General features: G+C 37.9%; 1 protein-coding gene across 6 annotated transcripts in view; it reads left to right on the forward strand.

Moving 5' to 3' along the window:
• Window positions 1-24,366, forward strand: part of LOC128624249 (rho GTPase-activating protein 12) — a 106,148-nt gene that overhangs the window by 70,717 nt on the left and 11,065 nt on the right. For 4 of the 6 annotated variants that reach the window (XM_053651733.1, XM_053651736.1, XM_053651731.1 and 1 more), the window contains 7 exons: window positions 1,841-1,902; window positions 2,240-2,321; window positions 2,388-2,489; window positions 17,903-18,001; window positions 19,950-20,118; window positions 20,202-20,300; window positions 20,664-20,741. In XM_053651733.1, coding sequence (XP_053507708.1) covers window positions 1,841-1,902; window positions 2,240-2,321; window positions 2,388-2,489; window positions 17,903-18,001; window positions 19,950-20,118; window positions 20,202-20,300; window positions 20,664-20,741 — 691 coding nt within the window. The remainder of the gene's footprint in view (window positions 1-1,840; window positions 1,903-2,239; window positions 2,322-2,387; window positions 2,490-17,902; window positions 18,002-19,949; window positions 20,119-20,201; window positions 20,301-20,663; window positions 20,742-24,366) is intronic. The other 2 variants (XM_053651734.1, XM_053651735.1) reach the window with 2 other exon arrangements.

A 24,366-nucleotide genomic window follows, 5' to 3' on the forward strand; every position in this document is an offset into this window, starting at 1 on the left:
TCTTCTTTCCTTACAATTCACACTAACCAGATGGGTGTGGGGTGTGGGAGACACAATGACATCCCAGATGGGCAATTACCTTTGACAATAGGGAAGGCCATTACCTTTGACAGTGGGGATGGGAACTATTACAGGTGTTGACACCTATCTCATCTATATTCATTGTGTAAGCCACTGGCTTTGAAAAAAATAGTGTCACTTCAAAGTTCTACAACTTTTGTAGTCAGACCACATGACATTTCTGCATGATTTAATCACCTATGTGTAGCCAACACCTATGTTTACAAGGTTCAGAGCTCAAAAGTCCTGTCAAAAATGTTTATAATGTGTTTATCACAGTATCCCAAACACCACTGAAAATAGGTTTTTTGAAAAGTGTAAATTTAAAGTTGATTTAAACAAAACCTATATTCATGACATTCTTACTGATCTCAAATTACTGTTGGTGAGTTTGTAGTAAATATTAGCATATGTAGCATTTTTGCATGATTGTTTTTTAGATAGGTGAAATATATTAAAAAGTAAAGGCATGTCAGACTACCTCAAAAGTGTCTGAAAGGCCTCAGACTGTAGAGTGTTAAAGACAATATGTTCAGAAGAATGGGCCAAAATCACACCTGAATACTGCGGCCGATTAATTTCTTTATGCAGGAAGCGTTTTGAAGCTGTCATTACAAACAAAGGCTTCTCCACTAAGTTTTAAATAAATTTCAGTTAGCATGTTCAATACATTTTTTCCTGTGTCATTATGCTTTATTACACACAACTTCATTCATGGACTTTAATGTTTGGATTTCTTTATGTGTGTAGATTTCTTGAGTTAATACTGATGTCTGGTAAAAAATTTCATGTGAATAGCCTCATTGGAAATATATTTACTGAAAAAAAATGTTGACGTGTTCAATAATTATTTCCCCCACAATATGCTTTATGATGAATCAGCTGGGACTGGGTTAATATAGTCCTATAAAATAACTATCAGTCTTTGGATGTGGCAAATGAATAGGAGATTGGGAGCTAATTTGTTTAAATTTTATTTTATGTGATAGCGACACAAGCATTCAAATAACAAAGTACTTTTTTTTTTTTCTAAACTTTAGCAGTTATGTGTCAGCTTTATTTATATTTTTATACTAGCTTGTGGACTACAGAGTGGTGCAACAGATGTTTGAAAAATTTTCATCCCTATCATCCAGAGATCACCCTGTCATCTGTGGCTGGAATAATTAGCTATGGTGTCTGGGTGGGAGGGATGGTATACGCGCATTCCCCTGTCAATCACAGTGACACTAGCCAATCATGGGCATCTGTGAGTTCATGCATACAGAAGGGGGTGGATAGCACTTTTCCTCTAAGTGTGTTATGCCACCCCATGACACAGCATAAGCAGTAGTTTGAAAAGATGCAAATTGCAAATGATCTGCCGGCCATACTTTCAACACTAAGCTGATATTCATATTATCTTTTCACTGTATTGGGAAGTATGTGATATATGCAGTGTTTGTATGTATTAAATGTTATTTCTGTTTTGCATATCTAAACACCAGGCTTATTATCAAAAACTAGATGGAAAACAATTAAAAAATGTTTAATGGTGTAATTATTGTTATACCATTTTTAATATTTTGCTGTAACCTGTTATTATAGCATTATTATAGGTAGGGATAGTACAATTAACTAGGAGGACAGAGGTCTTATGCACCAGGTAGATTCAATTTGTATACATGGTATACCTTTGGTTTACATGTTGTTCCTGTATACTTTCGATACTTTCTGGTCCCACTCCCTATCCATCTCCTACTCCACTTTTACATTGCTATTTTATTGTCTTTTTCCTTAGCCCTGTGAAAAATCTGGACCCCTAAATGTAACCAAGATCACTGAACATGGCAAAAAAGTCCGGTAAGCTAAAGACATACCAAAGAAAATGCAATGATATTTTAAGATTGCAAAAAAAAAAAATACTTCTATATTCAGAGTTTCCTAATCTTTATTACTAGATGATGCCTTTTAGTACATTCCCTTCCCTAGCACCAACAATTCCGTTCAAATAAAAGACTCAATATCTAATAACTATAAAAATATAAAAATATGCGTTATATTCTGTGATAAGAAATACTGATACATCAGGACCTCCAGTTAGCACATGGATGTGCAAAATTGCCCAAGGAAAACTGATAATTATAACAAACTGCTTATCAATCTCTGATTTTCTTGTTGTCTCATGTCTCACCCATAGTAAGAACTGGACTTCATCTTGGACAGTTTTGCAAGGCTCTCAATTGATATTTGCCAAAAGTCAGGCTGTGGCCACCAGCTGGGTAAGTGACAACCTGATATTTGCTAACTTGGGGAGAGAGAGAGTATTCACATATGTTCTTTTTCAGTTTGGGAGCCATCAATCAAAGACCGAATTCAGTGTAGATCTGAAAGGAGCAACTGTAGAGAAGGCATCCAAAGACAAATCCAGCAAGAAACATGTTTTAGAGGTAAACACCACTGATTGGATAAATTATTTAATTAATGACTGTTCACAGAAATATTTGATTTCCACTGCTATTGTCAAAAAAATTTACAATCAGTTGTGGTTCATGCATAGGGCCAGGTGGTGCAGAACCCACCATACAGTTCCCTCTGAAAGTATTGAAACAGCAAAGACAGTTCAGAGCCATTACACAAGCCTTTGGGCATAGCCAATACAACACTTTGGAAAGTCCTGAAAAAGAAACCAGTGGTACCAGCCAGACATTGAACAGGTTGTCCATGAAATAGAACAAAAGAACAGAAAAGAGCAGCAGTTGATGACAGAAACATTATGATAGTTGTGAAGAAAAACCAAAAACAACAGTTGGTGGCATCACCAACAACCTCCAAAGGGCAGGGGTGAAGGTATCACAATAGACTGTTCAAAGAAGACTTAGAGAGCAGAAATATAGAGGCCATACCACAAGATGCAAGCCACCTATCAGCAGTGAGAATCTGAAGGCCAGACTGGAATTCACAAAGAAATAGGGAGATGAGCCACAAAAGTTCTGGAACCAAGATTAACATCTACCAAAGTGATGGAAAACTCAAAGTGTGAAGAAAGAAAGGATCTGCTCATGATCCAAAACACACAAGCTCATCAGTCAAGCACAGTGGAGGCAGTGTCGTGGCTTGGGCTTGCATGGATCACTAATCTTTATTGATGATGGAACTCATGATGGTAGCAGCAAAATTAATTCAGAAGTCTACAGAAACATTCTCTCTGTCAATTTAGAGAGAAATTCATCCAGTCTAATTGGGAGGAACTTAATTATGCAGCAGGACAATGACCCGAAACACACTGCCAACACACAAAAGGACTTCATCAATGGAAAAAAAAAGTGAAATGTTTTAGACTGGCCAAGTCAGTCACCAGAGCTTAGCCCAATTGAGCGGCATTTCACTTCCTGAAGAGGAGACAAAGGGAGTAACCCCCAAAATAACAACTGAAAGACTGCTACAAGCCTGCAATAGCACTATAAAAGAAGAATGGAACAGTTTGGTGATGTCAGTGGGTCACCGACTTGATGCAGTTATTGCAAGCAACGGATATGCAACCAAATATTGTGTTATTTACTTTCATTTACTTCAAGATTGTCTATTCCTTTACTTTGGTTCACCTAAAAATTGGCTACTCTGCCACCAAAGGTATCATGTTGTAAGTTGTTTATTTACATGTACATGTAAATAGCAGGAAATGAAAGTTGAAATTGTTCTCGATCATATTCATCTTTTGATCTCAAACCCAAATGTCTTAAGTGTATAGCAAAAACAATAGAATTGGATTTGCCGTTCCAATATTTTCTGAGGGGACTGTACATGTATATATCAGCCGTTCGACAAATGTTAGTCATAATCTATGTTTTTGAAGTAACCTAGTAAACAGAAAAAATCCTTTCACAGATCAGCACTATACAGTAAAGTACAAGAGATTTTAGCTTGATTGGGTGTATTGCTATGAAACAGTTATTTGAATCTAATCCTGCCCCTTATTAAAATCTGTAAGATGAACTATATTTTCTTATACACTCTTAGAAGAAAAGGTTCAATATAGAACCTTAAAGAGTTCTGTTGGGTGCTTCATATTTGGAATCCTTAAGATACTATATAGAACCCTTTCTAAGGGTTCAATCAAAAGACCCCTGCAGGGTTCTTTGTAGCCTGTGAAAAGGTTCTGTATACCCCATGGAAATAGGGTTTTTTTTGTTTGTTTTGTTTTATACATATTTGGACAAGCAAACATTTGATCAGTTTTGAAACAGTGCCTATTAATGAAATTGATATACTTGAACAAAACCACAAGGAAAATGCAACAAGTTTTCAATGATTTATTCAACAGAAATGTCAATAGATGTGATAAATCTTCTGTGGAAAAAGTAAGTACACCCTTGGCCTCAGAATCTAGTATTGCCCCCTTTAGCAGAAGTAACTTCTTGTAGACATTTTTCATAATTGTCCATCAGGCTTGCTGGAATTTTTGACCACTCTGCTATGCAGTATTCTTTCAGTTGCAAGCTGTTTGAGGGGTTTTCTTGCATGTACTGCCCATTTCAAATCCCCCCACAACATTTCAATGGGATTCAAATCTGAGCTTTGACTAGGCCATTCCATAACCCTCCATTTCTTCTTCATGGAGGAATTTTCCTGTGTCATTCCTCTTTATTACACATAACTTCCTTTATGGATTTTAATGTTTGGATTTCTTTATATGTGCGGATTTCTTGAGTTAATACCAAAATCTAGTGAAAATGTCATGTGAATAGCCTCATTGGAAATGTATTTACTAAAAAAATGTTGATGCGTTCAGTACTTATTTCCCCCATTGTATGCTTTAAGATGAATCAGCTGGCACAGGGGTTAATATAGTCCTATAAAATAACTATCAGTGTTTGGACATGGCAAAAGAATAGGAGATTGGGAGCTGATTTGTTTAAATTTGTTTTTATGTGATAGCGACACAAGCATTCAAATAACAAAGTACATTTTTTAAACTTCATCAGTAATGTGTCAGCTTTATTTATATTTCTATACTAGCTTGTGGGCTCCAGAATGGCGCAACACATGTTTGAAAAATGTTCATCCCTCTCATCCAGAGATCACCCTGTCATTTGTGGCTGGAATAATTAGCTATGATGTCTGGATGGGAGGGATGGTATACTTGCATTCCCCTGTCAATCACAGTGACACTAGCCAATCATGGGCATCTGTGAGCTCATGCATACAGAAGGGGTGGATAGCACTTTTCCTCTAAGCGTGTTATGCCACCCCATGACACAGCATAAGCAGTAGTTTGAAAAGATGTTTGCAAGTTGCAAATGATCTGCAGGTCATACTTTCATCACACTAAGCTGATATTCATATTATCTTTTCACTGTAGGGGTAGTATGTGATATATGCAGTGTATTAAATGTTATTGCTGTTTTGCATATCCAAACACCAGGCTTATTATCCAATAACTAGATAGAATTCAATGCAAAAATGTAAGTACACCCTTGGCCTCAGAAGCTAGTATTGCCCCCTTTAGCAGAAGTACCTTCTTGTAGGCATTTTGCATAATTATCCACTAGGTTTGCGGGAATTTTTGACCACTCTTCTATGCAATATTCTTTCAGTTGCAAGATGTTTGAAGGTTTTCTTGTAAGTACTGCCCATTTCAAATCCCCCCACAACATTTCAAATCTGGGATTCAAATCTGGGCTTTGATTATGCCATTCCATTACTTCTCAATTTCTTCTTTTTGAGCCATTCCTTAGTGGATTTGGTAGTGTGCTTAGGATCATTATCCTGTTGAAAGGTCCACTTTCAGTTCAACTACAACTTTTGGACAGATGGCTTCACATTATCTTCAAGCACTCTTTGGTATGATGGAGAATTCATACAGATGGTACTCAACCAGAATAAACTTTTTGCGGCTGCTGGTATGGCTGCAGTTGCAGTGACAACATACATTTGCTGCTCTTGACCGCTAAGTGGCGCTATAACTACAGATTTTCACAAGAATGTGTTACAGCTCATTTTGCAAGTAACTGTCTACCCTGCTTGCCAGTGGGCTAGATTTGACATTTGCATTCAGTGGAGAATACAAGAAAAACACAAATTAAAAACAAATCATATTAACAGAACCAAATTTAGTACTCAAAATTGCATGTAAGCATTTGTTGTTTAGAATGAATTCAAGCAGAATAGTAAATGTCAAGACTGTGTTCTGTGCTTACTACCCCGTATTTTATTTTGTTAAACTTTAGAAAGATGTGCATTATTATTTATATAATTGTATCTTGCATTATTTAGTCGTTGCAATAAAATAAAAAGATTGTTTATTACTCTGCATGGGAGCATTAAGAGTGGTAGCCTAGTTGTCTAATACTCTACATTAATTAGTAGGCTTTATTGTCAAATGTTGCGACCGCATTATTTAATATTTGTCACAAATACAAATATTTGAAATGTACATTTAATAATGAGAAATGTTGCATTTCAATAGGTGCTTTATTCGTTATCTGTCCTTTTTATTAGTAGTAGGTGTATTATTAATTGAAACATTCTTTGGAAAAAACCCCAATAATCAGAACTAGCAATTACACCCCCATCCCCCCAACCCAAAATTTACACCATGATCAACTGTAATATGTGTAGAATGTAATTTCATTTGTAACATTATTGGTGTTTCGAATCGATTGTTAGTTTGTAATTAAAAATCAGATAAAAACACTAAAAGCCCCCCTCCATTGCACATATTGGTTGATTAGTTGGTTGTAGGTAGCTTTGAAGATGAAGAGAAGCACTGCCCAGCAAGCTATTTTGCATTGCTGGTCAGAGAGGGACATAAAAAAAACATTTGCTCATTAGTAGGTAGTATATTAATATGGTGTAATCTAGCTAACAACACTCCATGTCTATTGTAGCTAGCTTGCTAATTCATTGCAATTTAGCCATAACAATCAATATAATAAGTTAGCTAAAAAAAATGCCTTGTTATGTTAGCTAAATTTTATTTTAATTGTTCCCATTATCATCAACAAGAAGGTTGTTCACACTGGACGTCATGTTCACAAAGTCTCACAATAAGTGAAGTATATAAGTTTTCTTCAGTTACAGTGTGCTTTCATTTGGACTGTTATTATGCCCTGTAGAATTTGTTTTAATGAAACAATCACTTGATCATAAATGCTTGATAGATAGATTGATTGCTTGATTGATTGATGGATTAGACAGATAGATGGATAGGGAGGTAGATAACCAGAAATTATGCAGTGGCACTGCAGATATAACAAAGGTCATTTTTTCAGTGTATTCATTAATTTTTTTTTTTTTATTTAATAAAATTAATATCAGGAAGCATACCTATTCACACTTCTATTCAACCCCCCCAATGTTCAAACCAAATCTACATCCATGAGACACAGATGAAATTATGCATTTATATCAAATGAGATCATTCCTATGTTTTCAGGGTCCTATGTTCTGAGGGTCCTATGTTCCCAGTGTCCTAGGTTCCCCAGTTCAATATTCTGTTAAAACACATTAAGATAACATTTCACAAGGTTTTATGTAGTCAGGAATTAATTTCCAAGGGCTCTAGTAACTTTATTATCTTTTAACTTTAAACACCAAAACACACTTAAATTAATAACAATATACGTTAGTTTAAACATACATTAGTATCCATTCTTCATCCACACTTGAAATTTATGAAAGTTGTGAACTTGGAAAATTAACTAGGTTGCACATGCTGAACCCTCATTTGTACTTCTCTAAAAAATAGCTGTTAGTCTACATTCATACATAAATACAGTTCATCTCCATAAATGAACAATAGTGTAATGTATACACTAAACTGAAGAAATGCCATACTGTAACCTATAAAACACAGTAAACAGTCATAAAAGGAATCAAATGTTAAGGATGAACATGTCCCAGTTCTCATTAAGCTTTAAAATACCTACTCTATATCATTTCAAGGATGCATTGGCTAGTAGCTTTCCAGTATGATGGTAATTGTCTGAGGCCCTGACTGTACGGTTTTTTTAATCTGGTTAGTTGGACCTCCAGTTCCCTCCACTTCCTACATAACTAAAGAGGCAGGAAAATAATCATTCCACTTTATTTTGCCCCAAGTCACATATCAAGGATGATGAGGCACACATGAGCCCCTCAGATAGGGACATTTTCACATGTCATTTTTGCACTTAAGTTAATGCAGAGCATATATGCGTGTGTGCATGAGCATGTGTTTGTAGAAGGTATAGGTGGAAAAGGTGGTGCCCTTTAAAATGTTTTTTAAGCAAAAATGTATTTTCAGGAGTGCCTTATGGGATTAATGCCCTAGTGTGTGTGAGAGAGAGTGTGTGAATATTTGTCTAGGGCACTGGCACTTAAAATAAATGTGTATCATGAATATCAAGACAATATTGTTTACTTTGCAACTTTACTTTATTCACAAAACCATATTCCACTTTCCGTTCCACTGGCATATGATATTAATTAATTACATGTTTAAAAAAAAAAAAAAGAAATTGGCATGCACTCTGTATGTGCACATTTCATATTCTCTTTGGGGGCTGTGCCCTGGATGTTTGAAATGTCTAGAGGCACCACTAGTGCATGCTATGTGCCCCTTTTTTTTTCCTTTTCATTTTTTGCCCCTGTTAAAGTCTCTGCATGCCGCTGTTCTATTATAACTATATCACCGCATTGGTATGTGGACATTTCAGCATAGAGATGTCAGTCACAGCTAAAAATAAAAAAAGGTGACCAAAATTATCTTAATTAAAATAAATGCAGAAACATACAGAAATAGACTAGAAAAAGACTAGCATATTTGAAGGCAAAAACAAACTGGATTAAATTAAATGGTAAATGGTCTGCACTTATATAGCGCTTTTTTAACCTTAGCACTTTACACTGTGTCTCATTCACCCATTCACACACACACACACACACACACACACACCAATGGTAGCATAGCTGCCATGCAAGGCACTAACTTGCCATCGGGAGCAACTCGGGGTTCAGTGTCTTGCCCACTTGACACTTCGGCATGCGGAGTCACGTGGGCTGGGAATCAAACCGCCAACCCTACGATTAGTGGACAACCCGCTCCTCAACCTGAGCCACAGCCGCCCAAATTACATACATAAATCATGATGTCATGAGTTAGATTTAAAAAAATACAAGGCTTATTATGTGCCATATAAATCTGGGGAACATAGGACCCTGGGAATGTAGATACACTTCCTATCAAAAATAACTGCTTGAATGTGATATACTCGCAAAAACGTACATGCATGCACACCTCTTTATTTTTATTTTTAAGATTTCACTTCTGGCTGGGGGATGAGTCACTGTGACACATTTACAAATCAAAAGCTTTTAACAGCACAGCAGCTAGGGTGTTTGACAGGCATCTGGGAAACACAAAAACAGTCCACTGCAGCCTCGCACGTGAAGTTAAAGAACTTTTTGTAATCCAATTTAAGAGCATCTGCTAAATAAAATTTCCTCATTTGTCGACGTTTCCCCAAATTATCTTCTAAATTCTCATATCCAAATCTCTTTGTAAACGATGTGTCCAAAGAGCACAAACATGATGCACATCCCCTGATTGATTACTGAATGGATGTTTAACATGTACATAAGAATTACATGGTGTTAGAATTAAGGTGAGATATGGATGGCAAAAAAGCCATTTTTGTGCATACTGGTCAGTTTTCAGATTTTGCTTCGATAGTGTCTTATTTAACACTGATACCATAAAAATGACAAAAGTTCACATTAAAATGTTTATTTTTAGGCATTTGGTGTTCTTGCATCTGCCAATTTCTCCGAACTTTGTCATAATTTAGCATTTTTAAGCCAGATATATCTCCGTGATCACTCTTGAAAACAGCGAGTGTTTGGTATCGTTGAAAAGATCATTCCCTTTAGTGTCATGATAGCTGGTCTAAATATGGTCATTTCCTTTTTAGAGATCACCAATAGTGAGAAACTACAGGCTGACCTAAACAAGAAGACAGAATTTAATTGGCTAAGGAAGTTTAAAGTTAATTTCTGGCGATGTATGTCATTTGTCAAAATGCGTCACGTGATGTGTTCTGCTTGCTTACAACAGAGACATCATGTTAAGTTCTTGTCCGATACCAGTCGGAACCAAAATTTGGAGTGCAGTGACTGATTACCTCTTGTCTGGGCCCGGGAAGAAGTAACACTGATGCAGATATCAGTGAAAGCTTCTTAGTTTTAATATTCAGAAAGCATTGTGTATATAGAAAGGAAATATTGATAAAGAGTGATAAATGTCAATTGGAACAGGTTGAATCAGATTGAATCAGGACATCTATTGCTTAGGTTCGAGTGATACAGGAACTAAAGGTGGCTATTCTACAGGAGGCAAGAAGAAGAAGAGCCAAGAGAGAGTGAGGTCGAAAGGCAGAGTGAATAGGAATGAGCAAAACAACATGCTCCAAGAACACAAAACAATTCTGTTCCGGTACATGGTGACCAGAGACCTTCAAAATTGAGATGCAGAGATCATGCCTTGAAACTTATCACATCAATACAATAAAAAGACATGGGGAAAATACAGAAATTCCATGCAAAAAAATAAACAGACGTAAGCAGTTTTCCATAGCCCAATAAGTAAGTAAGGAAAGTACATGAAAAAAAGACTCTGTTCCTGAGAAAGAGGAAACAAGCATTAGTGCATCGAGGCGTAAAATACATGCGATGAATAACTCTGTAGGAATATCCTCTATGTCTGCCCTCCTCTCATCACGTCTCTGTACGTACATTGTTTTAATAAGCTTTGAAAATAACAATATCAGTCACTGCTGATTTTTTTATTTGATAACATAAAAATAATGATATCATATTCTTATTACTATTAATTTATTCCGTTATATTTGATTGCCATTTACAAACCACCAACATAAAGCGAAAGCGTCACAATTCCAGTCTTTTGCAAACCGTCCCTTTGTGCCACCTGGTGGTAATTTCTCAAATGACTTTCACATGTGACTGATTTGTATTTACCTCTGTGGCCTTGCGGCGGCAGTACATGCAACAGTAATGGTTGTAATGGTACTGTAGTGGAATCAATGAATGCAAACTATCCAGTCCCTGAGGCAGTGAAGCAACCCTAAACTATAACATTTCCACCACTGTGCTTCACAGTTGGTATGAGGCGCTTCTCCTGAAAAGCTACCTTTGGTCTGCGCCAAACATGTCAACTGTTAATGTGGCCAAACAACTCTTTGATTTGTCTGTCCAGAGCACATTCCAAAAGGCCTGGTCTTTGTCTATATGCTCATTGGCAAACTATAGCATTGCAAAGGCTTTTTCAAGACTTACTAGCAGATCCTATGATGAAATTTTGTCGTTCTTAGAGACTTCTTTTTGCGTCAGATGGTCTGCTCTTGGACTAAATTTGCTAGGATGGCCAGTTGTGGACAAATTTCTGAAGGCCTTACAGAACTCTTTAGACCTTGGCATGATGACACCACACACCTCAATAGTAAAGGGAACACCAGACACTAGATATGAGAGGGGTGTAAATAAGACCGGTTCCACCTGCACTCCCTAAGCAGGTTCTAATCACTGGCATCCAATAATGAACACCTGATTCTAATTTTATGGATTTGAAGGTGTGATAAATGTAGGGGTGTACTTACTTTAATGAGACTGATCAGGTTTTTTTTGTTAATTTAAATTGTGAAAATTACAAAAAAATGTAAATTTTGTGTCATTTGATAGTGTATCAACTTTATTAATAGCCACTGTTTCAAAGAGGATCAAATGTTTGCTTGTCTAAATGTCAAAAAAGTCAACAATTTCCATGGGGTGTACTAATTTTTTCACATGACTGTGTGTGTGTGTGTATAGTTGGGAAAATTAGCTAATTAGATTGAGCTGCCCACATTCTCCACCATTATATGTTGGAGACACTAGCAGATCAGCTCAGATGGGGAAAATTTGCTAATTTAATATTTCTGATAATTTATTCATCCAGTGATAAGTTGAAATTAGTGTACTTATTAATTATGCATTAGATAATACCTCTGTGGCCACCGGCAATAATATCCAAAATATAGTGAAACACTCTATAGAGCATAGTAACAAGATCGGCAGTTCAAGGCAGTAGACTTATCAAGCAAATAAGATGCGTATATTTAAGACAGACGAGACTTTATTAAACTATTCTACTACACAGAAAGTAATCTAACACACAAATGCGCACACACAAACAGGGGTGAAAATGGCTTTGAACAGAGAGTATGAACTTACAAGTTTCTAGCACCGTATCCTATTTTACAGTTCATGACTTGAACAAACCATCAACTTATTAATTTACTTTTGCTTCTTTTAAACATATTATATGCACCAATTCAGCGAGAATTTGGGGTACCGTGTTTGCCTTTTGAATTGTTGTTCCAAATGGGGATTCCCTCATTACGTCCTTGTGCAAAAGGGATTCCTGCAATGGTTATTGGTCAGTGTCTGGTTGGCATTTGAGTGGCGTCTTGGAAGACTTGCTTAATGAGCTTGGCGGCGGTTCTAGACTGAGGAACCAAGCAGAGGTAATCTCCCCGAAGATGTTGACTGGGGAGAACTCTCTGATGACTTTGTCCAGCTCTGTCCCTCATCTGTTTGTTGTTTTGCAGAGACTCTTTGGTGTCATAGGATTTTAACTCTTTCTGGCTAGTCCAGTCCTCTAAGGATTCCAACCAATCAGTGGTGGTCTTTTAGGATGACTGGTGGATAGTTTGGTCTTCCCCTCCAATTAATTTGCATGATACTTTTGGGTCCATGCTTGCTGTTACTTTGTGGTGGTTGGGTCTTTACTCTTATATATGGAATTACATAGTGAGTTATCAAAATCTGTGGTTCATTAGTATTCTGGAAATGTTAGAACTAAAACAGATACCAAATATCACATATTTGACTTTATAATGACTAACTTGCCAAATATATTGGCCTAAATACGAGATAATAAAAGCCTAATAGTTAAATTTGTGTTATATACATTCGTAATGTATTTTACAGAGCCTATAGTGAGGGGGAAAAAGTATTTGATCCCATGCTGATTTTGTATGTTTTCCCACTGACAAAGAAATGATCAGTCTATAATTTTAATGGTAGATTTATTTGAACAGTGAGAGACAGAATAACAACAAGAAAATCCAGAAAAACGCATGTCAAAAATGTTATAAATTGATTTGCATTTTAATGAGGGAAATAAGTATTTGACCCCCTCTCAATCAGAAAGATTTCTGCTCCCAGGTGTGTTTTATACAGGTAACGAGCTGAGATTAGGAGCACACTCTTAAAGGGAGTGCTCCTAATCTCAGCTCGTTACCTGTATAAAAGACACCTGTCCACAGAAGCAATCAATCAATCAGATTCCAAACTCTCCACCATGGCCAAGACCAAAGAGCTCTCCAAGGATGTCAGGGACAAGATTGTAGACCTACACAAGTCTGGAATGGGCTACAAGACCATTGCCAAGCAGCTTGGTGAGAAGGTGACAACAGTTGGTGCGATTATTCGCAAATGGAAGAAACACAAAAGAACTGTCAATCTCCCTCGGCCTGGGGCTCCATGCAAGATCTCACCTCGTGGAGTTGCAATGATCATGAGAACAGTGAGGAATCAGCCCAGAACTACACGGGAGGATCTTGTCAATGATCTCAAGGAAGCTGGGACCATAGTCACCAAGAAAACAATTGGTAACACACTACGCCGTGAAGGACTGAAATCCTGCAGCGCCCGCAAGGTCCCCCTGCTCAAGAGAGCACATATACATGCCAGTCTGAAGTTTGCCATTGAACATCTGAATGATTCAGAGGACAACTGGGTGAAAGTGTTGTGGTCAGATGAGACCAAAATGGAGCTCTTTGGCATCAACTCAACTCTCCGTGTTTGGAGGAGGAGGAATGCTGCCTATGACCCCAAGAACACCATCCCCACCGTCAAACATGGAGGTGGAAACATTAAGCTTTGGGGGTGTTTTTCTGCTAAGGGGACAGGACAACTTCACCGCATCAAAGGGACGATGGACGGGGCCATGTACCGTCAAATCTTGGGTGAGAACCTCCTTCCCTCAGCCAGGGCATTGAAAATGGGTCGTGGATGGGTATTCCAGCATGACAATGACTCAAAACACACAGAAAAGGCAACAAAGGAGTGGCTCAAGAAGAAGCACATTAAGGTCCTGGAGTGGCCTAGCCAGTCTCCAGACCTTAATCCCATAGAAAATCTGTGGAGGGAGCTGAAGGTTCGAGTTGCCAAACGTCAGCCTCGAAACCTTAATGACTTGGAGAAGATCTGCAAAGAGGAGTGGGACAAAATCCCTCCTGAGATGTGTGCAAACCTGGTGGCCAACCACAAGAAACGTCTGACCTCTGTGATTGCCAACAGTGGTTTTGCCACCAAGTACTAAGTCATGTTTTGCAGAGGGGTCAAATACATATTTCCCTCATTAAAATGCAAATCAATTTATAACATTTTTGACATGTGTTTTTCTGGGGGGGGGGGGGGGTTTGTTGTTATTCTGTCTCTCAATGTTCAAATAAATCTACCATTAAAATTATAGAATGATCATTTCTTTGTCAGTGGGCAAACATACAAAATCAGCAGGGGATCAAATACTTTTTTCCCTCACTGTAATAGTTAATTTGCTAAGTATAATAGTATGTATATACATTAATAAATACATTTTGGGATTATAGGCATGGGCAACATCCGTTTGCAGATAATAACAATCAACTTGTGAGGCATGTGGTATGAACACAGATAAATAACAGCAATAATGATAACAAACTGAGTTGGTAAATGGCGCACTTATATAGCGCTTTTATCCAAAGCGCTTTACAGTGTGTCTCATTCACACACACACTCACACACCAATGGTAGCAGAGCTGCCATGCAAGGTGCTAATTTGCCATTGGGAGCAACTTGGGGTTCAGTGTCTTGCCCAAGGACACTTCGGCATGTGGAGTCGCGTGGGCCGGGAATCGAACCGCCAACCCTACGATTAGTGGACAACCCGCTCTACCACCTGAGCCACGGCTACCTCATTATAAGCCTTATATAAAACGTAATACATTGAAATAGATTTCATGTAACAGAAATGAAATGTTTCTGTCCTCTGCCCTGTGAGTGGTGTGAAGAGCTAATTCAACAAGGTAAGCATGTTCCATCTCCCAGTCATTGTCCTTGTAGGCTATATGGAGTGCTCTGATTGTGGAATGTGTGAACAGGGGATGCTTTGGGTTCCTGGGTGAGAGCAAAATGTCTCATTCCAAAGGGGGTTCCCCCCCTTCCTTCCTGATGTCATCGACTTTACTGATGAGGGCCCTTGGATTTAATATGTTGGGTGATCCAACTGGTCTAGGCCAAAGACCTAAATCAATAGGCTTGACAGAGGTTTCTGTGGTTGAGAGGATAGCTGGGATAAGGCAGATGCAAACAGGCGGTAATTAAGTGTCTCCTCAGTGTCCGCTGAGTGAGAACTCAATGATGTATGGTCTCCTGGGCTGTTGCTTGTACACTGAGATTCCCTCTCTGTCTATCTATCTCTCTCTCTCTCTCTCTCTCTCTATATATATATATATATATACACACACACACACAGTGCGGTGAAAAAGATTTACTGATTTCGTCTGTTTTTGTGTACATCACGTACTAAATAAAACTAAGGCAACCTGAGTAATCACACAATACAATTTTTATTTATTTCTACTTTTTTTATTGATGCAAAAAAAATTATCCAACACTTAATCAGTCACCCCATGTGAAAAACTACTTGCCCCCTTAAACAATTGCTGTACTCTTGGAGGAATTTAGGATGGTCGGACACTTCTGGGAAGGTTCACTACTGTGCCGTGTTTTTCCATTTGGATATAATGGCTCTCACTGTGGTTTATTGGAGTCCCAGAGCCTTTGAAATAGCTTTGTAAACCTTTCCAGACTAATGTATTTCAATCACCTTCTTCCTCAAAATTTCTGGAATTTCTCTTAATTTTGGCATAGTGTGTTACTGAGTAAGACCTTTTAACCAACTTCATGCTGTTGAAAGAGTTCTATTTAAGAGTTGATTTGATTGAACAGGGTTTGCAGTAATCAGGTTGCTGGTTGCAGTAAATATGGTAGTGTCTAGTCCAGCTGAACCCAATTATGAATGCAGTTTCATAGATTTGGGGAATTAGTAACTATGGGGTAAATACATTTTCACACAGGCCCAACTCGTATTGGATAACATAATTTAAAAACTGTATTTTGTGTTACTCAGGTTGCCTTTATTTTATCTTAGATTTTGTTTTAATTTTTGAAACAATTTAGTATGAGATACACAAAAACACAAGAAATCAGGATGGGGCAAATCTTCACAGCACTGTGTATGTATGTGTGTGTATATATATATATATATATATATATATATATATATATATACCACCTTAGCGTAAGTGGTGATCCAAAAGAACATTCCACAAAGCAATTTCACCTTATGCATTCTTCGAATTATAGAACTGTTTTACTATAAAAAAAAAAAGTTATTTGTTCTCCAACGGTTCTATATAGTACCATTCTTTTGGGAAAAGGTTCTATTGGCTAAGTACAGAACCCCAGGGATCTATATCAAACCCCAAGGAACCTTTTTTTAAAGAGTATACAACCACTGTATTGTAGGAGTGCATCATGACCTAGACACACCTGCACAGGACACACATGCGGATTGGGAATTTTTTTTGTAAGATTCATTTAAAACCTGCAATCACATGGACTAGGAACTATTTTTCCTAGAATCATCCTATAGAGTAGGTTATTGGTGTTAATCGATTCAGGTAAAGATGTCCCTGAACCTCACTCTACACATACACATAATTGTTTACAAATGTCAGTATGTTTACACCAGATTTTCCACCACGACATTTTGGTGTTGTCCAATGTGTCCTTGAATAATAAAGGTCACCAGACAAATTGCAGAAAATCTAGTCATCTCATTTTGGTGTTTATTTTGCACATTTTGGACTATGCATAGTATATGCGAATGTGGAGTGGGGGCGTGGTTGAGCGTCAGCTGTTAGCCTGAGTTTACTTGTGTGTGTCTGTTGGTGCTTTCAGTGCCTCCCATAATGAGCGAGCGAGAGAGAAAGAGATCCAGCATAGACACTTGTGTGTGTGTGTGTGTGTGGTTGAATGAGTCCGCTGAAAAGTGAAAGTAAAAGTAGATAGAATAAAAAGGCCTTTTGAGTTGCGATCAGCCTGCCTCCTGATTCCCGACCCAACCCAGAAGTGTTGCAGCAATAATAACTTGTTATTCAGTAATTAGTTGAATATTGAATAAGTTGATAATAAGTTGTTATACAATAATAACAAGAAAATAATCAAGTCAAATGAAAGATACAATTTTTTTATTACATTTTCTTTTCCACACTATTCAGAATAACACGGCAGTCGTGGAATTAGTGCAGCAAAATGTAAAATTGCATTTTGCCACATATATTTTCGCTTACAAAGAAATATTAAAATTTCAAATATAATTTGTTTCTCTTTATTTTTATGACAATTTTTTTGGTGGAACTTTATTGTTATGACAAAAATAGCAGAAGGATAGATTCAGTTGAATCTAGTGACCAAGTTCTGTTTCTGTAGAACTTCCGGTTTGGTCTGAATGATTAGATTTAAGGCTGAAATTCTAACAAGTACAATAAGGTAATTATTAGACAGTTTATTAGACAAGACAGCACTCTCCACCAGCATCATGGAACTGAGGGAATATCTTTTGGAAGAATGGTCTTCTATCCTTCTAGTTTCAGAGATTGTTGCATTGTTTTCATTTTTATTATTAATGAATATATTTTTCTACATGTATGCTTAGGTGAAGACTCAGCGTGGTACAGAGCTCCTTATTCAATCAGATAGTGACAGCATCATTAACGAGTGGTTCAAAGCCCTAACTGAAGCCATAAATATACATGTAAGAATACACACACAGAATTCCATATACAGTATACATGATCACCTAAGTCATCAAAACACATCACACATACCACATACAGTCTCCTCCAAAAGTATTGCAAAGTCAAGACCAGTTCTTTTGTTTTCATTTACTCATATTTACATCTAGATGTGTTAAACAACTTGGAACAAACATGGCACCTTTGGTGGCAAAAGTACTGAAACAGATAAAGTCTTAAAGTAAACAACTCTTAATATTTGGTGGCATATCCCTTGTTTACAGTAACTGCATCAAGCCGGCGACCCACTGACATTACCAAACTGTTGCATTCTTCCTTTGTGATGCTTTTCCAGGCTTGTATCACAGCTTCTTTTAGGTGTTTTTTTGTATTGGGGGCTTTCTCTTCATGCTCAATTGGGTTAAGGTCTAGTGTTTGACTTGGCCAGTGTAATACCTTCAAACTTCCCTGGGTCATTGTCTTGCTGCATGATGAAGTTTCTCCCAATTAGATTGGATGCATTTCTCTGTAAATTGGCAGACAGAATGTTTCTGTAGACTTCTGAATTCATTCTGCTGCTACCATCATGAGTTACATAATCAATAAAAATTTGTGCACCCATACCAGAAGCAACCATGCAAGCCCAAGCCATGACACTACCTACACCATGCTTGAATATTGAGTTTGCATATCCTTTCTTACTCCAAACTATGGCCTTTCCATCACTTTTGTCGAGATTTTTCCTCTGTATTTCTGTGAATTCCAATCTGGCCTTCTGATTCTTACTGCTGATGAGTGGTTTGCATTTTGTTATATGGCCTCTTTATTTCTGCTCTCTGGGTCTTCTTCGAACGGAGGATTGTAATACCTTCACCCCTGCCCTGTGTAGGTTGTTGATGAAACTGGCTGTTGCTTTTGGGGTTTTCTTCACTGCTCTCACAATTAGGGATGTCACGATGCCAAAAATCTAGTAGTCGGTACCGATACCACCAAAAGTACACGATACTCAATACCAAAGTCGATACCACGGTGTGGTAAAAAAATAAAATAAAAAATAAAAAAACTCTCCTAGAGGACATCCTCCTCTGGCTGATACTGGCAAAGAGAGAGGGAGAGGGGGGGTATTTTAGTTATCAAACACTGCACGTGCGTTTAGGAGTGCACCTCCACTCATTGTCAGAACAATGAGTGGAGGTGCACTCCTAAACGCACGTGCACTCACAGACTGACTCACAGACAGACTCATAGACACAGAATGCTTGCATTCAGAGTATAAGGTGTGCGTGCGCGTGTCTGTGAGTGCCGATACTAGCTTTCCTCTCTTTCCCACTCAGCGAGTCGGGGCAGAGCTAAACTTGTTAAGCTAACCTAATCTTCTGTAGTTTTTCCTGTGTGCTTATAGGCGTTCTTCTTCAGCACTTACGGACCGACTAAAACACTTGCGCGTTTTTGCTGCCCCATCAGGTCCGGAAGAATCGCAATCCCTGTACAATCGTTACAACGGTACAAACGCTACTGCAGAAAAACAAGTACAGTCACGTTTTAAGAATGTTGGTACCGACTTGGTACCGAAGTATCGGTTCTCGTGACATCCCTACTCACAATGTTTCTGTCACCAATTGCTGTTATTTTCAGTTCCCGACCTGTCTGCTGGTTGTTAGTACACCAGTGGTTTCTTTCATTTTCAGTACATTCCAAAATGTTGTATTGACTATGCCCAATGCCAAAGGCAAACAAAAATTGTTTAACACATCTAGATGTAAATATCAGGAAATAAAAGCTGAAATTCTGATCTATCATCTCATATTCACCTTTTGTTCTCAAACCCAAATGTCTTTAGTGTATAGCAAAAACAAAAGAATTGGCCTTACCATTCCAATACTTTCAGACTATGACTGTACATAGAGCACCATAGACACAGTGTATCCATATGCTTCTTTCTTGTCTTCTGTGTGCATGCATTTTGAGGCCTGGGAGTCTGATGAGGCTACTGAAGAAGACATGCCAGAATCTCCTGGACTAGAGAAACATGAGAAAGAGATACAAGACCAACAGAAGAAGACCAAAACAAGGCTGAGGAAATTTCTCACACGTAGACCCTCTCTGCAGGCTGTTAAAGACAAGGGTTACATCAAAGGTAAATATAGACATGCATAAATTTATACGTATACATTGGGATTTGCACATGACAATACCTTCACCATCTTGTTGTGTGTGTAGATCTGGTGTTTGGCAGTAATCTGATCAGTCTCTGTCAGAGGGAGAAAACTACTGTCCCTCACTTTGTCAAGTTGTGTATTGACTACATAGAGAATCAAGGTACCATAAGAAAATGTATTCAGTTGATATTAGTTCCTCAGGGTTAAGTAAGCAGTATAATGTTTTTTAAATCCAAACGTCAAATTGTTTTCACTACAAGACACATCTACTTGTAGTTAGACTAAGATTGTCATGCTACAGTGTATTTTGGGTATTTTAGGCTGGACGTTTCTCCTTGATGCAGAGAGAGGCATTAGTGATTAAAGAATAAATTTACCGCAGGAATTAATGAGGGAATAGTTAATGATTATACTTGCATTAACACCTTGAAAACAGTTGAAAAGGTTGGCTATTATTCAAAACTATGTGACTATGATTCAATTTCTACACTCATTACAAAAACCTGTTTTTCTGTTATTTTAGGTCTGAGTTTGGATGGTCTCTATAGAGTAAGTGGGAATCTGGCAGTCATACAGAAGCTGAGATTTGCTGTTAATCATGGTAATATATATATATATATATATATATAGATATATATAGATATATAAATATATATATGTATGTATGATAGTTATATACTGTAGGCTGTATATACAGTTGAAGTGAATGACACTGATTATATCGTTACACTTGTACCTGTCAAGAGGTGAGATATATTAGGCAGCAAGTGAACAGTCAGTTCTCAAAGTTGATGTGTTGGAAGTATGGCTGCACGATTATGGCCAAAATGATAATCCCGATTATTTTTATCAATATTGAGATCACGGATGTGCCGTTGACTTGCTGCATGACCCACTTTCACTTGAGATTCAATTCAGGAACAGATGTCCTGACAGTTTCCTTTAGAATTCGCAAGTATACTTCAGAATTCATTGTTCCATCAATGATGGCAAGCTTCCCTGGCCCAGCTGCAGAGGCCCAAACAATGATACTACCACCACCATGTTTCACAGATGAGATACTGTAAGGTTCTTATGCTGGAATGCAGTGTTTTCCTTTCTCCGAACATAACGCTTCTCATTTAAACCAAAAATGTTATTTTGGACTCATCCATCTACAAAACATTTTTCTAATAGCCCTGGCTTGCACACATGATCTTTAGCAAACTGCAGAAGGGCAGCATTGTTCTTTTGAGAGAAGAAACTTTCTCCTTGCAACCCTGCCATACACACCATTGTTGTTCAGTGTTCTCCTGATGGTGGACTCATGAGCATTAATATTAGCCAATGTGAGAAAGGCCTTTAGTTTCTTAGAAGTTACCCTGGGTTCCTTTGTGACATCGCAGGCTACAACATCGTTGTTGTTCGACCACTCCTGTGGAGGGTAACAATGGTCTTGAACTTCTTCCATTTGTACACAATCTGTCTGACTATGGATTGGATCATGAGTTGCATCATATATCAACAGGGGTATACCCAAGTATCCTGGCAAAATTCCCCCATTGGCCCTTCTCTATCATCCTAATAATCCCCATCTCAGAATTGGCTACATCACTCTCTCTTCTCCACTAGTAACTGCTGTGTGGTGGGTGTTCTGGTGCACTTTGGCTGCCATCGCATCATCCCTGTGTATGGTACACTAGTGGTGGTTGAAGAGATCCCCCCATACTATGTAAAGTGCTTTGAGTGTCTGGAAAAGCGGTATATACAGTGCCAAGAAAAAGTATGTGAACCTTTTGGAATTTCATGGTTTTCTGAATAAATTTGTCGAAAAATGTGATCTAATCTTCATCTAAGTCAAGGGTATTGACAAATATAATGTGCCTAAAATAATTACACAAAAAAAATTCTGATCCCTCATGTCTTTATTGAACACACTCATTCAAAATTCAAAATGGCAGTGGAAAAAGTAAGTGAACCCTTACAATTAATAACTGGTTGACCCCACCTTGGCAGCAATAGTCTCAACCAGGCGCTTCCTGTAGCTGTGGATCAGACCTGCACATCGTTCAGGAGGAATTTTAGCCCATTCTTCCTGGCAGAACTGCTTTAGCTCTGTCATATTCTTTGGATGTCTCATGTGTATGGCTCTCTTCAAGTCATTCCATAGCATCTCTATTAAGTTGAGGTCTGGGATCTGACTTGGCTACTCCAAAAAGCGGATTTTGTTTTTCTGAATCCATTCTGTTGTGGACTTGCTCCAGTGTTTTGGGTCGTTGTCCTGTTGCGTCACCCAACTTCTACAATGTTTCAGCTGACGTACAGACATTCTCACATTATCCTGAAGAATTGTCTGATATACTTGGGATTTCATCTTCCCCTCAATGATTGCAAGCTGGCTAGGCCCTGATGCAGCAAAGCAGGCCCAAATCATGATGTTTCCTCCACCATACTTTACGGTTGGGATGATGTTTTCATGATGATATGCCGTGCCCTTTCTACACCAGATGTATTGCTGTGTGGTTTTTCCAAATAGTTCAATCTTAGTTTCATCAGTCCACAAAACATTTTGCCAATACCACTGTGGAGTGTTAATGTGCTCTTTTGCAAACTTCAGGCATGCAGCAATGTTCTTTTTAGTAAGCAGTGGCTTCCTTCGTGGTGTCCTGCTGTATATACCCTGCTTGTTCAATGATTTACGTATTGTAGACTCATGAACAGAGATGTTAGCCAGTTCCAATGATGCCTTCAGATCTTTGGCTGTCATTCGGGGTTGTTTCTTTACCTCATTGATGAGTCTTCATTGTGCTCTTGGTGTCATTTTGACTGGGCGCCCACTTCTTGGTAGAGTAGCAACAGTCCTGTTAGATTTCCATGTATCTCAGGAATCTCAGATTATGCCTTTCAGATCTTCCGTCATGCCTTTCAGCCTGTTCTACAATTACTTCTATTAACTTTTAGTTCTGTGCTTAGAAAGTGTGGTTCTCCTCAGAGTGTTTCAGATCGATCTGGGGAGCCTAAATGAACACACACTAACACATGCATGCTCAAATAGACATCCGAGTTTATTCATACAAACCAAGAGTATTTATACACATTGATAACAGCAGTGCGTGGACAGTTTCTACTGGTGCAGGGGCCAGACAGATAGACAAAATACACAGCACACTATGAAAATAAGTCTTTTCAAGAGACAGAAAATACATATGCCAGCTATAAGAAAGGATGGCAGTTGATCAGCTTATTTAAGAGGTAATTAAATGTATACATTCATCATGGGTATTTGACAGCAGTTCATAATATAAGAGAGTACATGATATAAGAGAATTTCCTATCAAGTCCCAAAGTGTCTCCATTTGTAGAATGTTTGCCTAACTGTACACTGTTGAATTTCTAATGTTTTTGAAATCACTTTGTAACCCTTGCCAGCTTTATATAAATCAACAATTCTTGATCGTAGATCCTCTGAAAGCTCTTTTTGCCGAGGCTTGGCTCACATAAGCGTGTGCTTCTTGTGCAGAACAAACTCCAAAAGTTTGAGGGGTTTTTATCACTCAAAGTAGCTGTAGTCCACACCTCCAAACTCATTTTCTTAACGAGACTCCAATTAGCTTTTTTGAGGTCATTAACTCAAGGGTTCACATACTTTTTCCACAAGCACTATGAGGTTTTTTTTGGTTGTTCTCAATAAAGACATGAAGGATCAGAATTTGTTTTGTGTTATTATTTTAGACACATTATATTTGTCAATAGCCTTGACTTAGATGAAGATCAGATCACATTTTATGACAAATTTATTCAGAAAACCATGAAATTCCAAAAGGTTCACATACTTTTTCTTGCCACTGTAAATGTAACTGTAAACCGATATTAAATGAAAACCTGACTGCCAGCAGGGCAATAATCCAAAACATACATCAAAACCAACACAAAAATGGTTTACTGACCACAGATTCAAGGTCCTGCCATGGCCATCCTAGTCCCCTGACTTGAATCCCATAGAAAATTGAACTGAAGAAATTTTCATTTTGGTCCTGTGTTGATTACAGAAAACCCCAAATGAATTAAAACTTGTGAACCATATTCTTGTTTTTTTTATTGTTTTTTTTTAATATTAAAGATGTACAGTATCTCACAAAAGTGAGTACACCCCTCACGTTTTTGTAAATATTTGATTATATCTTTTAATGTGACAACACTGAAGAAATGACACTTTGCTACAATGTGAAATAGTGAGTGTACAGCTT

The sequence above is a fragment of the Ictalurus furcatus genome, chromosome 20 (assembly GCF_023375685.1).
Source record: "Ictalurus furcatus strain D&B chromosome 20, Billie_1.0, whole genome shotgun sequence".
In the NCBI taxonomy this organism is placed as follows: Eukaryota; Metazoa; Chordata; class Actinopteri; order Siluriformes; family Ictaluridae; genus Ictalurus; species Ictalurus furcatus.